The 17045-nt window shown below is 38.9% G+C and overlaps 1 protein-coding gene across 2 annotated transcripts in view; it reads left to right on the plus strand.

The window, feature by feature from the left end:
• The window catches only part of tspan15 (tetraspanin 15), a 45691-nt gene that overhangs the window by 10144 nt on the left and 18502 nt on the right, over window positions 1-17045 (plus strand). For both annotated transcript variants that reach the window (XM_085143666.1, XM_085143581.1), the window contains exons 2-4: window positions 7339-7524; window positions 8611-8685; window positions 14824-14919. In XM_085143666.1, coding sequence (XP_084999792.1) covers window positions 7339-7524; window positions 8611-8685; window positions 14824-14919 — 357 coding nt within the window. The remainder of the gene's footprint in view (window positions 1-7338; window positions 7525-8610; window positions 8686-14823; window positions 14920-17045) is intronic.

Genomic DNA, 17045 nt, shown 5'->3' on the forward strand with positions numbered 1-17045 from the left:
CAAATACACACCGTGGCTCTATCACGTGATGCATACTGCTGCGACGTGCTACAGTTATGAGCCGAGTTACTCCGTGTAGCAAGTTTTGTGATGTGCTTTTTTGATATTTAATGGATCGGATTACATTTTTTATTTCTCGCCGATATCCGATCCAGTAATTTGGGTCAGTATCGGACCGATACCGATACGTAATATCGGATCGGTCCATCTCTACTCTTAACTTTTACTTACCCAGTGAAGTTTGACTGAGCTCACTAACACACAGGAAAACGCTGGGATGTCATATTTTTGAGTTTTTGTTGCGTTTACTTTGAGACCATTAAAACATTCATCTGTAAAGCCCAAGGTACAAAATTTAAAAACTCAAATGCTAGCTCGTGCCCTGGTGAGATCTCTGTCCTACAGTGTTGGAGAGAATTTTGGTCTTTACCCAAATCGTCCTCATGATGAAGGTCAAATTTGTCATTTTCACTCTTGACACACCAATTTAATATTTAATCCAGTCTAATATTTTCAGTGTTAATACATCTTGCATACAATCATGATCTCATTAGTCATGAGCATTACTTATCTTCCACGTAAGTCATGACTTGGGTCTTCCTAACACCAATATCCTGAAATTAGGATCACGGTCAATGCAATGAAATGCTGATATATTCCCATATTTTCAATCTTTAGATTTCTATAACAGACCATGTAGTTGTAAAACTCCTGAACGCATATTTGGAAGTGATCACAGATTGACCTCAATGATATATTCACCTCAATGATGCAATGCTCAGAGAAATTTGCAAAAAAACTCAAGATCTACGTCACAGACTCCACAGGCCTCAGCATGCTACAGTTTAAAGTTCATGAGAATACAAAAAAGACTGAACATGTATGACTTGTTTGGAAGGGTTACCAGAACAAATCCTCTTCTCTCTAAAGAGAACACAGCAGCACAGTTGGGTTTGCAAAAATGCATCTGAACAAACTACAAGGTTTCTGGACAAGGTCATTTGGACAGTCGAGGCCAAAGTTGAGATGTTTAGCCACATTTGGTGATTAACAAACATCTCATAGGAACCGTCCACTAGTGGTAGAGGGCTGATGCTTGATTTTAACTTCTTTATATGCCAGAATACTCTATCTAAATGTGAGGACATCTTTCCAACAGCTTAAGCTCGGCTGAAATTGGCTCGTGCAACAGGACAATGATCTCAAGCACAGAAAAAAAAATCTTCAGCAGAAGATGTTGCAGCAGCCCATCCCATCCCAGTCCAGACCTGAACCTGAATACATAACTGGATGCCCATAGTCCTCAGTGAACTGAGGCAACGTTGTAAAGAAGAGTGAGCCAGAATTCATCTGCAATGATGTAGCAGACAGAAAAGTTGTCTCCAGAAAGCATCACAGACCCTTTCGCTATCGGTTTAGCATTGGCTTGAGGTCAATATAAACACACAGATCTGCATGCATATTTATTAGCCTTTTTTATAATTTGAGGGTTTTTTGTAATGCATATGATCATTAACCAAAGGACTAGACAAAGATTCTAACATTATGTGATAAGGTACATCAGTGTAAATTCACGGAAACGTGGTATTTATATCTGGTACACTTGCCTACTGCGTATTAAAGTCCATAGTGACAAGGAATAAATGTGAAAGATGGAAATCAATGCAATAACTTGTGAAAAGAGATTTTTCATCCATAGCATGACCTTTTTAGAGGAAAGCTCATCAAAGTTTTTAGAACTGGCTGTCTGGCCACAATTAATAAATATGCTAGAAATTTGAGACAGGTTAGTAAATTGTTATGTTATTTGTTAGATATTTACATCTGGGGAACAAAATCCACATTTACTGAGCTGCTGGACTGGCTAAAAATGGCCTATGATGTCATTCTGAATGTAGATGACAAGATTTCCCTTTCTCTCAGATCTAACAGGTGCTCTGATTATCACTGTTCATAGGGAAAATATGAGAGCCAGTATAGTTGACAGATATTTGTTAGTTCCATGTTGGTTTCTGATGCTTAACTCTGCTTTAGCTTTAAAATGTCTCCAAAAGCTAATTTAAATTAGAACGCGATAGCAGTGACAATCCTTAAGTTACATTTCTTTTCCTTTTCTGTATGTGCTGTGTCTGCAGATTGTACCTTGGTTTCAAAGCTGCACTGCATGCCTTTAGAGCTGTGAGCTGCGTCCAGTAATAGCACCACAAAGTTGTTTTAGCAGAGCGTAATAGGTTATAAACTACCACTTGATCTTGGCCTAATGCCCTGAAACTGTTGCCGAGCCACCTGCAGCTAAGTGCATGATGATAAACAGTGTGTGACCGGTTTTATTTTATTTTCCCGAGTACGTTTGTTAGAAATCTGTTTGCATGAATCAGAATGATCCTCAAACAAGACACACACTTTGTGGAGATTATCACTCTCGACTGTTGACATAGTCTATCCTTGGCAGAAATTTCAAATTGCTGTTTAAAAGGCTCTAAGTGATCTTCTCTCCTCTTGGCTGAATGGAAGCAAGTTCGTGGTGTACAGGCCAGCGGCCAGTAAGAGACCATAACAGACACCAAGCAGGGACATGTAAGGGAAAGGCATCATGGTGGATTATAAACAGTGTCGGACCTTCTGAAATCTGCATATGCCCCCCTCCCCCTCCCCCTTATTCTCTTTTGCTGTGATGCGCTGTGCATCTCACAGGATGGATGAAATCAGATTGGGAGCGGGGTGGCGGCAAACAGCAATTAGCAATATGTCATACAATGGTGTTTGCAGAAGCAATATGCCGTGGTTATCCGATCATTTAGTCTGCCTTTCTGCTCATGCCATGCATTTCCCTCTGCCTCTCGCTCACTCTCTCTCTGAAACATTGCTACTTTGACATTTCTGTCCACAATAAGCCAACAAGGCAGAATTAAAACAATGTTTTCTCCATTTCCTCCTCTGATCTATTCAGTACCAGGGATAGCGCCAGGTGGCTTTACACAAATATCCTAAATTTGTCTGTTTACAGCATACCTCACAAGCAGAAAAATAAACCAGCTCTTCTATGTTTTCTCAGCAGCAGCCTTCCTGATAACAAGCTTCAATTATTATAGAAAAACAACAATTTCATTACAGTCATTGCTTTGAAAATGAAATGGGAAAAGTTTTTTTTTTTTCAGGGTACAGAAGAGAAAATGCTTGTTTTTTTGGTAATGGATATGTGGGTGAATATTGCAAGAAGTCGTGCTCATTTTAACCCTTCCAGCATGCAAAAACAGACCAAATAACTGAAATCAGTATAAATGGATTGTTGCTATTTGGCCAGTTTCCACTTCAGCTGCCTGATCCTATTTCAGGACGTGCCATGTGCTATTTGGCAGTCAGTGAGTTTGTATAAATGGCTCTTTTAATTTTAATTTAGCCTGGAAGTCATCGTTGAAACACACCTGGTCATTTAAATTTGTTTCAGCAAATGCATAGTTGTCAACATTTAGCTGCTGTTATTGAGAAACGCTGTTCTCAGACTGAAATTTAGTTCTATATAGTGCTATGAAAAAGCATTTGCCTCATAACTGATTAATTTTTTTTCTTGTTTTGTTTTGTTTATTTGCATATTTTTCACACTTAAATGTTTCAGATCATCAAACAAAGATACAAAATGCAGTTTTGAAAAGGGGGAAAGAAGTTACCCAAACATACATGACCCCATATGAAAAGTAACTGCCTCTTAAATCTAATTCTGCCACCATTTGTAGCAGCTTGCTAAAGAGTCTTTCACTTCCATGTGCAGGAATTTAGGCCCACTCTTCTTTGCATACTTGTTTTAATTCAGCAACACTGAAAGATTTAAAGAACGAACAACCTGTTAAAAGTCAGGCCAAAGTATCTCGCTTGGATTTAGACGTTTCATGACACTACCGCCATCCTGCGTAACTCTTGATATGATGTTCGTTTTCATAAAAAGCTTCATCAGTTTTACGCCAGATGTAACGGGACTCGAAACTTTCTAAAATGTAAACTTTTGTCTCGTCAGTCCATTGAATATTTTACCAAAATCTGTTTCTCAGCTGTTGTTGAGTTTCTTTAGATCACAGCATGATGTGATGCTTACTGAGATCCCTGCTTTCACTGTCACCTTGTTGAAAGTGCTGCAGCTGCTATACCATCTTTAAGATAACTGCAGATGAGTTAGTGAAATCGTACTTCAGAATTGGTTTTAGTAAAAAGGAAATTATTTCTTCTTTAGCACATAAACACAGTGTGGTGATAAATAGAAGGATGCCGAAAAGATGGTGCAGAAAGCTACAAATAGTCAGAAGGAAAGTACACAAACCTGAAGGAGTTGGCCTGATTTGTACACAATGAAATAGCTGGCAGTGGACAGATGCAAGGATATTGATGGTCACACCGTCGTGCAATAGACAGGATGTATGTTAAATCACAAGACACAATCAGATGGCTGATCAGTTTGTTTCACTAACTTATTTACACAAGGCATAAAATTATCACTAATATATATATATATATATATATATATATATATATATATATATAGATAGATTTTTTTTAATGTTGCCCTAATACTCCTTAAGAAAGATGTGACCATTTTACAAACGATAATGATCAGAAAGTGGGGATACTTCACAGCACTTTATTTGGTAGATTGATATGCATAGAATAAGCCAAATATTTGAGGTTATATGGTTCAGTTTGCTCAAAGTGTGTCTGTAATAAACAAATAAACATTTTCAAAGTGAACCATAAGAGTATAACACACACACAGGCTTGCTTTGACACAGTAGAACAGCCTGTCGTTTCTAAAGATAGGATTCAAAACAGCGTCACGTGAGGTGGTGATAAGTTTCCTCACGGTGTCATTTTAGATGCAGGAACCTGAGGATGTCAGCGCTGGAAACACCACTGTAAGGGAACAACAAAAAAACAGTTTTATATCGAGACCGACCACTCATTCAGACGTCTACACACTTGACCGGGCTCCTCTCTGTGCAGGGGATGTGTTGTGTTTAAAAAAAATAAAAAATCCCCCCCCCCCCCCCCCCAAGTAATTTGGGTGAGCTGACCCTTTGCGCTCTCCCCTCTCTCATTTTGCTCCTCCTAGACTTTGACAGGTTTGTTTGCTGACTGCTTAAATAGCTTCTGCCACTGTTAATTTGACTTAATTGACCTTTTGATTAGGGTTCTCATTAACAATTCTAATGTCTACATACGAGTCTTCTTGTGATATATTATTCAGTTGGCGTGCAGCAGTATGTGGCTGTTCAATAGTGCTTCTTTCACAACACAACAGAAAGAATAATGGAGCTGTTGGTCTTTATATGTTTAAAAATATACCTAAGTTGAGGTATAATTATGTGAATCCACTCTAAATGGAGGTTCTTGAGCTAAATCGGCCTTGCAAGTTTCGCTTGAATCGAATTGAAATTTATAGCATTGAGCACAAAAAGGGGCAAAAAAACACTAATTTCTGTCGAGAAATGTAATTTGCTATTTGTGAAAGTTTGCTTTGTCCATGTGATACTGTTCTGTTTCACAGGAACATCCTGCTGAGCTTCCAATTATCAGTCCATAATGCCAGTGCCCTGTTTCGTTTCTACCCATCTTTTGTCTTTAATGGGAAAACTCTAGCCTTCTCCATCCTGAACGTGATGACTTTGTATGGATGATTGGTTACTTGAGAACTTAAAACTGAAGATTGAAGAGAACTGAAAGAGAAGCAATGACAAAGACAGAAAAGTGTGTATTTATGGTTGTGTATAAACAATCTAGGCAATTTGCTTCACAGCACTGATGGTTCTTAAATGTTCTTTTGAATTGATTGTTGAATTATGTTGGAGTAATGTAGTGAAGGGAAACTCGAACAAAGACACTGTGTGTGCGTGCATGTGTCAGACTATACAAAACTTCAGAGAACCTAATTAAGGAACTTTATTATTTACAATAACAACGCTGAATTATCTGTTACCATAGTCCACTACAGTCTGGCCCATAGTCCACTACAGTCTGGCCCATAGTCCACTACAGTCTGGCCCATAGTCCACTACAGTCTGGCCCATAGTCCACTACAGTCTGGCCCATAGTCCACTACAGTCTGGCCCATAGTCCACTACAGTCTGGCGATTATACAGATTATAATTGCTATTATTTATTTATCATTTCTTCTTCGGGAGAAATTTCATACCCTTGTAGCTCTACAAGGGTGTGCCTATAATTATGTCAGTGTTTGCCAGGATTTATTTTGTTGTTGTTTGATAAAGAAACTATGAAAACGCTTTATACAATTGGTTTTAGAAATGGACAAAAACACTTTTGCTTCTGTATACCACCAACATTCATGATTTGATTGAGGTGCAGACTTTATGCTTTATAGGCATATAGATTTTTATGCTTGTTGTTGAGGTTTCTGTCTAAATCAGACAGACTCACATGACTCATCCATAGACTGTACATGAGAGATTGGGAGACTGGCACAGCTTACTGGTGTGAAAAGTGAAGTCAGTGTGAAAGTACCTTTAAGCTGCATTTTATAATTATTTGCTTTAGGGTTAGGGTGAGGCTACCATGTGGTTTACAAACTGCTATAGTATGAGTGTGCAGTGTCTCTTGGTTTCTTAGTCCGATTCACCTCCTGGTCATCACATACAGTGTGAGGGCTACACTAACCAACAGGTGATGTCACAGCAGTTACATTTATGTGAATACGTTTGTGTGACTTGTTATTAGCTTACTGTAGATGTATCCACTGTGGCCCATCTTTGTGGTTGCAAGGAGTGGTTGTTTGAGTTCTTGTTACCTTCCTGTCAACTCAAAGCTAATTGGCCTTTCTCCTCTGACCTTCAGCATCAACAAAAATCCAAACCTATCTGTCCCTGTGTCGAAATATTAATTGCCTTATTGTTAAATCAAGCATTGACTGTGATAACCACGTTTTTTGGGGAAGCAAAGTTCAATTTCACTAGCTATATCCAGCCCTGATTACTGCTGGACCTCCTGAATCAAGAAATGACTTAAATAGAACCTGTCGGACAAAGTGATGTTGCTGTATTTTCCTTCTAATATGTATGAACTTAAACTTAAGTATTGTATGCGTCTCTTTCTCTGTTGTCTTTGAGACCTGGTGGTCTAAGCACTTTCCATTTTTTTTCCACCTCAATGTTCCCTGCTAAGTGGTAGCTGACGAACATGTAATTGTGGAAATTAAGCTTTGGCCCACTGAATGTTTTATTCTCTTAGTTATATTTAAATCTGCAGAAACTGAGCGAACCTAGAAACCTGCTGGTTTCCCATCATGTTCAAGCTGATGACTAATCTGTCCTAACTGCTTCTCTTGTGTGTTTCCAGCTAATAGGCGGATGTATCCTGGGTATTGGCATCTATGCAGAAGTAGAGCGACAGCAGTACAAGACACTGGAGGGTGTGTTTCTGGCCCCATCTATAATCCTGATCCTACTGGGCATCATCCTATTTGTTGTTTCATTCATTGGAGTCTTGGGTTCCCTGAGGGATAATATAACTCTATTGAAAGTGGTGAGTGGTGAAGTATTGTAAATTGTCTTTGCATCATTATTATTTGTAAAGACGCAATGTTCTGTGGTGGGGCTGGTGAGCTGTCCAGGATGTACCCTCCAGACCTCCCCGTTCTTCCACAATGTGCCCCCCCCCCCCCCCCCCCCACACACACAGTTTAAACTAAACCAGTGTGTCTTACTTTCTGGGATTTAAAGACAGACAAACAAACAGAAAAAGCTGTTACCGGATGAAACTGGTCGAGAGTTGCATGATGCTGCACCAAAAACCTAGTTGGAATTGCTTTGCTAGCAGATCATTTGCTTATAAGATGCCAACTTGTCTGCAAACACCTTCCAACTGCATGTTAAGCAGTACTGAAACTGCGAAGAGTGTGACACAAACCAGAAATGGAGATTGTTACGTTTTGAAACATGTTTGTTTCACTGGTAAAAGCACAACTTTTACTTCAGCTGTAGCAATGTGCTAGCGACCAAAACAATCAATAGGAGGTATTTGGTGCAGCATCACATTTGCAACTGATTTCATCGCCAGCAACCAGTCAGACAATGTATATTTTCCCTAGCGACTGGAGGATGCTCACACCGGTCTCTAAGCTGGAGTGAGTAATGGCTTATTACACTAAGGAGAGAGAGTCATTTGACATAATGTACTAAATGTTTGCTTCTGTTGTGTACTAAAGCTATAGGAAGAAATGCAATGAACTGACTGCTGAAAAATCAAGACACACTGTATTACAAATTACTTAATAAGCAACTAAACAACTGGAGTCACTGCCAGATGCATGAAAAGACAAACTTGTGAAGATGGCATCTATATTCAGGATTTTATGAAAGCACAGAGCAAGACCAGAGTTTTCTGGTCACTGGTTGCTTCAGAGATTAACTAGGATTGAAAGGAAAGGTCTTTCTGTATGGACACAATACACACAAACTGTTAAAAGATGCACACAAAGGCACTTTAGAAAAAGTTATCTCAATTGTTTTTGTGGCTTTTTTTTTGGATGCTTGAACTCATTAGAACAACGAAATTCACATGTAAAGTGTATAATATGTAATTTCTCTTCTCTTGTCTGGTGCGCCACAGTTCATGTACACCCTGGCAGCGTGTCTGCTCCTGGAGCTGGTTGGAGCAATCTTGGGGCTGGTGTTTCGCAACCAGGTGAGTTGCCTAAAGTGTTAATCAGTTCCCTACCATTTTGAAATGCTCTGACTTCAGCAGGTGGGCAGTGAAGGCATGTGTTTTATTTCACATAGCAGGGAGCAAGATAACAACCAAAGCAGTCTGACACTGACAGTCTGCTTACCATGAGGAAGAGATTCACTCTAGCCAATAAAAGTAAAGCCAAATTATGTAGTTTAATTTGATTTCTGAAGTCTTATTCTCTTTAACATGAGATAAAGCTGTTAAAAGCTGTTTTCCTGTGACCAAAAGTTAAACAATACAATAGATTAAACTTGCATAGATCAGAATTTATATGTTTAAAAGACTATGTAGAATTATCAGTTGTCTATGTGATATTTATGTCATCCTTCACAATGTCTCTGTATTTTGCACTTTTAATATTTCCCTCTTAAGTTCTCCTGTTGGTCCTGCTTACTGGCTCTGCCTTATGATCTCTGGCTTCTTCCAGCATAGGTCATCATGTCTATCAATACTTTTTCAGCCAGAAAGGAGCAACTTTACATGACTTAGAAACTCCAAATAGTTAACATGTAAAGAGTGGAAAGTTAAAGTCAGTGATTGTTGGAAATTACTGCCGTTTTGAAAGTCAAACTGTCTGCAATAAGGCACTGCGGGTGGGTGATTCAAAATGCAGGGTCTTGTCTAATGTAGAGGCCCCCAACCCCGAAGTGTAGAGCTCCTTTTAATGAATCCTGTTTAGACAAGAAAACTCGACTGCCTTTATTTGCTGTGCTGTTGGATTTTCCTGCTGCTGCGTCGTACCAAGAGATTTTAATGGTGCGCCATTTAAAGGCAGTTGTTAATAAAAGCAACAGAAATTGAGGCTTAATCATCAGGATTGTGATTTTTATTTTGTAATCCTTTTTTATGGGGAAGGCTCAGTTTTAAATGAAGTATAAAGGGGACCAAAATGAGACACTGTGGGAGGCTCATTTGATTCATCAACAAATTCTTAAATTAAAAAAAAAACAACAAATTATGGCTGCATGTTGTAAAATGTATTTTATATGAAACAAATTATCAAACCTCCACCTCTTAATGATTTAACTCGATGTAAATGAGGCATCAGGGTTCTGTACTCCAACAACACTGTTTATTATGCTTTTATTAAAATAATGAAAATTGGTCCACTTCACATGGATTAAATTTGATGTTGTGTAAACAATAATTTTCTGTATATTTAAAATAAACTTTGTGGCTCAAACTAAAGGAGGTTGTTCAAGCAGAATTACAAAAAAAAACAAAAAAAAAAAACAAGATCTGGATGTAAAAATGTCGTTTTTTTGTTGTTTGTTTTTTAGTTAGTTTTTTTTTTTTTGTAATCCAAGCCTCTCTAGATGAGAGGTCTAAAAAATAATCTTATAAAGTTAAAGCTGCAGGGTTTGTTTTTTTTTAAAATCATAATTACTAAAGAAGGGCTAACAACAGAAGGTAGATAAGCCAGTAAATCTAGGGTCTGTAGCGTCTGAAGTCCTCTTTATCAAAATCACCATAACAGAAATAAAGCAGGAAAAATAGACCTTCTGGACCCATCAAAAACAAAAACACAAAATAATTTAAAAAACTGTTCAACCAAAAATTACCGCTGCACTGGCTGGACGGTGTGTAGAGGAAAGGAAAGCACACCAAGGGTCTTGCCCCCTATTTATTGCTTTTCAGTTAATTACACCAGACCAGCTACACCTGAGAGGAGAGCACAACGCACCGTGAGTCACAGATCATTTACACACCATAACCGGCACGAAGGGGGAGATAACATTGACATGACTTATCTCCTTCTCATTTGCATGATACAGCGCCGTGTTCATTAGGCATAAAATTCCTCATATAATTTTGTTAAATGAAAACCTTTTGATAATTAATTTTGAGGGGAAAAAACAGGATGGTGTTAATGATTATTAAAATTACAGAATAAGTTTGTTAGATGCTTAGCCTCTAGTCCTGCCCTGAGAAATGAGGTTTGCACAGAACACAACTGGCGGAGGATGATGACTAATATGAGCTATGATCAAAACAAGATTCACGTTAATCAAGCAAACTTCACCAATTCTCTGATAACATCAGATAACAAAACATGGGTTTTCTTTATAAATAGCTCACTTTCATAAATATCTCGATGTGGATTTGTAGGGAAGAGCTTAAGAATCCTTCTGTCCTCTGCTGAGAACAACTCCACACCACATAATTTTGTCCACAGCCCCGCCCAGTTTTAATAAATTCTGCCAAGTGGTCTTTGCCTAATCTTTCAGACAGATGGGTAAACAAATGACAATGGAAACTTTAAATTTCCTGAGGCTCGACCCGTTTTGACGATAAAGGCTTGTGTTTTATTTAAATCTATTTTAATTTTTATGTCAGAATATATGACAGAATAGAATAGAATAATCCTTTAATTGTCCCACAAGGGGAAATTTGGTTGTAACAGCAGCCAGAAAGACACATATACAACAAACAGGACACAGAGCAGAAACATACAAAGTTTTTCTTACATATTTACATCAAGGACAATGGTTACTATAAACAGAGTACTGTTATTAAATTAAATAAAATTAACTACAGATAAGAGGCAAACCAGGTTGTAGTGTGAATAGGTTGATTAAGTTATTGCAGTTACAGCGCAGATGTAAACATCTATGCTTGTTGGGAGCAGTTCTGATTGTACAGTCTGACAGCTGCAGGGAGGAAGGACCTGCGGAAACGCTCCTTCATGCGTCGAGGATGCAGCAGTCTGTCACTGAAGGAGCTCTGCAGTTCAGCAACATTTACATGTATGGGGTGGGAGACTCTGTCCATCAGAGATGTTATTTTGGCCAGAGTCCTTCTGTCTCCCACCACCTGCACTGGGTCCAGGGTGCATCCCAGAACAGAGCTGGCCTTCCTAATGAGTTTATCCAACCTCTTCCTCTCAGCTGCCGATAAACCGCTGCTCCAACGTACATCACTGTAAAAAATGACAGATGCCACCAAAGAGTCATAGAACGTCTTTAAAAGTGCTCTCTGTACTCCAAATGACCTCAGCCGCCTCAGCAGGTAGAGTCTGCTCTGACCCTTCCTGTAAAGAGCATCAGTGTTGTGGCTCCAGTCCAGTTTATTATTCAGGTGAACACCCAGGTACCTATAAGAGTCCACTATCTCAATGTCCACTCCCTGGATGTTCACCGGTGTCAGTGTGGTGGGTCTGCATCTCCGGAAGTCCACCACCAACTCCTTGGTTTTCCCGGCGTTGATCAGCAGGTGGTTCTGCTGACACCAGTCTACAAAGTCCAGAGTCCACTGTCTGTACTCTGAGTCGTCCTCACCTGTGATGAGGCCGACTATGGCAGAGTCGTCAGAGAACTTCTGTAGGTGGCAGCGTGGGGAGTTGATGGAGAAGTCTGCAGTGTAGAGGGTGAAGAGGAACGGTGCCAGCACAGTTCCCTGTGGGGCCCCCATACTGCAGACCAGCGTGTCAGAGACACAGCCCTGTGTCCTCACATACTGCAGGCGTTCTGTGAGATAGTCCAGTATCCACTGGGACATGTGGTGGTCCACTCCCAATAGCTCCAGCTTGTCTCTCAGAAGTTGTGGCTGGATGGTGTTAAAAGCACTGGAGAAATCAAAGAACATATTTAAACTATTATAGCTTTTTGTGTTTAATATTGAACGACACCAGGCTTTTCAGATCTATTGTGTTTATTTTTCTGTTGAGCCCCCTAACATAGATGTAAGATCGATATGATTTCAGTTTCTGTGCTGTATATGTCTTATGTTTCTGTGAAGTATTTCACTTAAGCTCCAGTTGACAACTAAAAGGATTGTGGCCATGTGCGATGAACACATTTGAAAACCAAGATGGTGATAAAGTGGCAATAAGAGAGATTCGGTCTGTTATCAATCTGTAGTTAGCAATTGCATGCAGTCTGTTGGTGGCATCATGATTAATAGTGATAGCAGCTGGATAGTGGAGTGGAGCGGGAGTCGCAAGTTCGATTCCCACCCGGTATCCAGTTAGTGTCCTGGCTAGCCCCCAGCGGCTACATATGCAGCTTGTCCGCAGGTTGGACACAAGCATTTCACTACATGTTGCACTGTGTATGTGACAAGTAAAATTTCCATTTTTGTTGCTGATTTATCAAATTCAATCACAAATCTGTTGCTGTCTACAGACACAGAAAATCACATGTAGTAATTACATCCAGCAAGAGCCTCGTAGACGTGAAACTGAAATTCCTCCAGCTCCCAGATGACATTCTTTGTTAATGAAGCTTTCCACTTCAGGCTCACAAACATAAGATCTGGGACTTGACTCTTTGTTTCACCCTCCTCTGCTCAAAGTTGTACAACTGAAGGTCACCTACTCTGGTCAGAACACAAAAAGGCTCCACTTGTGTTGAAAAAAACTAATTAATCATTAATCTTTTTGAATTTGAGTTATATTTATTTAATTCCCTCACTATGCTCTGTGTGCTGCTCTTTGAAACTTTTGAACATTAAAGGTTACTGATTGCATTTCAGGTCTGACACTCTCATGTAGGAAACATAGAAATTGTTTTTTAAACGGTTGCCAAATTAAAGTGAAATTAATTTCACTGATTAACTGACTGATTCTTAGTGATACACTGGTCACATTATTAATCTGTTCAGTGTAAAACCAACCATAACAGATTTCCATTTCCTGCATCACCATCTTAATGCATATGGATTTACATGACAAGGCGTACTTTTACGATGTGGCTCAACAGGTTGCACGTATAAAATGTTGAGAGCACAATAGAGATTTCAATCTTTAAAAGAATCCTTGAAAATGGGCCAAGTGATGGAGTATGTAGACTTTCAAAACTTTCTACATACTCTTTTTTTTTTTTGGGCTTCCCGTTTTAATTAACATCCTGTTTGAGGAGATGATGCCCTTTGAGCTCTCATTCTACAAATGTGCACATTGTACTTTGGTTTAAATGTGGGTGCCTTGTCCCAGTACATCCATTGTCAACACCTGAGATGTTCAAGAGGGGAAGAAAAGAAATGAAATGAAAAATTAAATCTCTTTTAATCTCTGTGGGTCTAATGGAGGAGGCTGCATTCTCGATTTGTTATTGTCAGCAGTGCTTCAAAGAATGAAATAAAGGAACAATATTAGGCCTAAGTAAAGGGTAAAAAAAACAGCGCTTTGTCGCTTTCATCGCCAATGAACTATAAATAAGACTAATGTATCAGAAACAGAGTGGAGAAATTAGTGGAGTAAATGAACCGTTCCCTGAATGAAAACATTTAATGAAAAGCTCTCAAAAAATTCTCTTAAGAGACCTCCAAATTATAAGTATTTATGCCAAGCGACTGTATAAGCTTATATATTAAACTTAATGTGACCCCACAGCACCAGATTGTGACTGACAGATGTGAGCGGTCAAGCTCTCTCTCATTTTAATATCCTGGTTCAGTGAATCAGTCACCTTGACTTATGATAGCATTTGCTCTCAGCAGGCTCCTGTTTGACACACTGATTGTTGTGTAACAAAATACCCTTTAACATAGAGGGTATTTTGGTACACAACACACACAATTTGAGACACAATTAGCTGCTTTTTTAAAAAAAATGTAAGTAGGAGGAATAGAAGCTCTAACATAAAAAAAAAAAATCAAAACTGTTTCATTGATAATAATTTTGCACAGTCAATGCTCTTAAATCCTTAAATCCCCTAAAATGTTGATTAAGCTCAACAAGTCATGATTATGTTTGGTCATTAAAGCTTAATGCAGTTCCACATTTAACCCTGAAAGTCACACTACAAATAAAACCTGCAGCTTCTCCTTTCAAAAACATGGGTTATATTCGGCTCCGCTTTTATTTGGAGTTGTGGCTTCGTTTTAAGGCTAACAATACTGTAACTGTTGGGCAGCATGCAGTGTGCTATTAAAACAGGATGAGGACAAATACATCACCATAAATGGACTACTGCAGTTTGGGCCGGCACGTCCTCTAAGCAAAAGACATTTCATACAGCACCGAAAATGGCAACTAAATGGTTTTTGACACATACAAGTAACTCTAAAGCTCCACTGACAGATGTGATAATCTGACTTTCTCCTCTCCTGTACTATTCACAGTTTTGCTATCTTTTTCTAACTCCCTCACAGGCGGAACGTTTATTGAACAAGAACATTCGAAAGGGCATAGTAAACTACTACGATGACTTGGACTTCAAAAACATCATGGACTACGTTCAGAATAGGGTAAGACGACTCTTAATTTCCTGTTACTTGATAAACGTCACCTATGATAAAGTCTTTTTTACATACGGACTGTATTAATCACCCAGAAACCCTCAGGACTTTAAAATAAAGTCAGAAACCAAAGTTCCTTGACTTGACTTTTGTAAATCGCCATAAATCCCCAAATACACAACTTTAAAGGATGAATAAATATTACAGCCTATACCTCTCCATCTGTACTAGGAGTGATTTTTTTTTTTAGATCACTGATCTGTTTTAATAGTTTTAAGGGTTAAAGTTATGCCCTCTAATCTATAAATTATAAACTAGAATTAAAGACATGCTTCATGTGTTCTTAAAGATGCGGTAGAGAGTCAGGTGTTTAGCTTTTTTTTTTTTTTCTCTCAGTAGGTGCATGTTGTTGTTATAATCCCTTTAATGACAGCTATAATGTGACAGCCAAGCTAGTTAGACAGAACTAGTATTAGCTGGTAAATATCCCGGTAAACACTCACATCCTGTTATGGTCATATCTAGTTAAAAAAAACTGATGAGGCCAGTGCGCAGACTATGGGTGAAGTCACAGTAATAAGTTAAGTTAATCTCCTGCAGTAGAGACAAAGCCTGATTATTATTATAAAGCTGAGGATTTTTTTATTGTTTTAAAACTGCACAACCAGTGAACCTGAATCCTCACTGAAAATTTTTAGTTGCATTGCTGTGCATGACCATCAGAGCACACAGAGCCGCCATGCACACAGCCTGAAGCTGGAGATCTCTTTCCCAGCTTTTATCAAACATATGGTAATGCACTGTAGGGGACAGCGGACTGGTCACACATTGAAACTAGCAGCCAGCTACAAACTCTGATTAGCACAGGAGAGGTGGCATATGTTCTGCACGCTACAGGCCTTCATCATTTTAAGGATTGTGGATTTGTGGTCTGATTGCGTGATAGTTGCAGGCTGCTTGAATTCCCTAAAGCTATTGTGTCGCAGGTGATTTGGTGGTTTAGAAAATGGGCTGAATTTTTTACACAGTTGTGGACTGGCAGATTTAACAGCATTTGAGCATTGTCCATGAAAGCTACAAGAAAGATCTTTGTGTGCATTTGGTCAGGTCCAGGTAACTGACAACGGGTGTTTGTAAAACTTTCTCAGGATGAGAAACAGTTTATGCATGTCGATCTTTGAATGGAGGATACTGGCTTTTGCTTTGATGGGGCTTTGTCTCTGGAATACACCGAGCACACCCTGATCTGTTACAGGGTTAACACAGAGGGACAGATGATGGTTCATGTGCACAATCATACTTATGGACAATTGTGGAATGACCAGTTAATCTCACATTAGAGTCTTTGGATTGTGTGAAAAAACTGCACTACCCAGAGGTTACCAAAGCAGGGGCGAGGACAGGCAAACTTTACTCTATACTAGCTGGATGTGTAAATTGATAAACAAGGCATTTATACTGAGAGAACTGTTGCTCACTTGATAATTTCTCTTTTTTAACCAATCGCTGTAAACCCTAGAGATAGTTGCGTGTGATAATCCCAGTAGATCAGCAGTTTCTAAAATACTCAGACGGGTCCGAATTGCCTCAACAAACACGCCACCTTAAATCACATTTCTTCCCTATTCACATGTTCAATTTGATCTTCAGCAGGTAATTAACTGGCAGAGGAAGAGGCCTAATAAATCTGGTCAGTTTATAAAGAGAGAATGCAACAAGATTTGTAAAAATTAATATCTTTCTCTTTCACAGAGAAGGTTAATGCTGGAGGAAAAAACATCTGACAATAATGCATGTGCTTAGTTGGTTAGGACAATTAGTTTGGTGTATTTATTTTTGTCAAAGATCAGCAGCACCTTGGTTATGCAGATCTTAGTTGGTTGTGTAGAAAAGCAGTGCCGATTTATTATCTGTCAAAACATAAAAGGAGCCTCGTTTTTGTTTTGGCAGCCGATTCATCCAGTGACATGTTTGAAGAACTTTATAGCAGCAAAGATTGCTTCAGTGATGTTAGAAAGCCATTTAACAGAAACCTGTAAAGTTTTTTTAAAGCTGCTTGCTGGCCCCGTTGCCCTGCTCTTAGAGAAATTAAGTGTTTTTCTGAAGAACTTCAATGGAAAACCATGTTTGAAAAA

This window comes from Neolamprologus multifasciatus, chromosome 1 (genome assembly GCF_963576455.1).
Source record: "Neolamprologus multifasciatus chromosome 1, fNeoMul1.2, whole genome shotgun sequence".
Taxonomy (NCBI): domain Eukaryota; kingdom Metazoa; phylum Chordata; class Actinopteri; order Cichliformes; family Cichlidae; genus Neolamprologus; species Neolamprologus multifasciatus.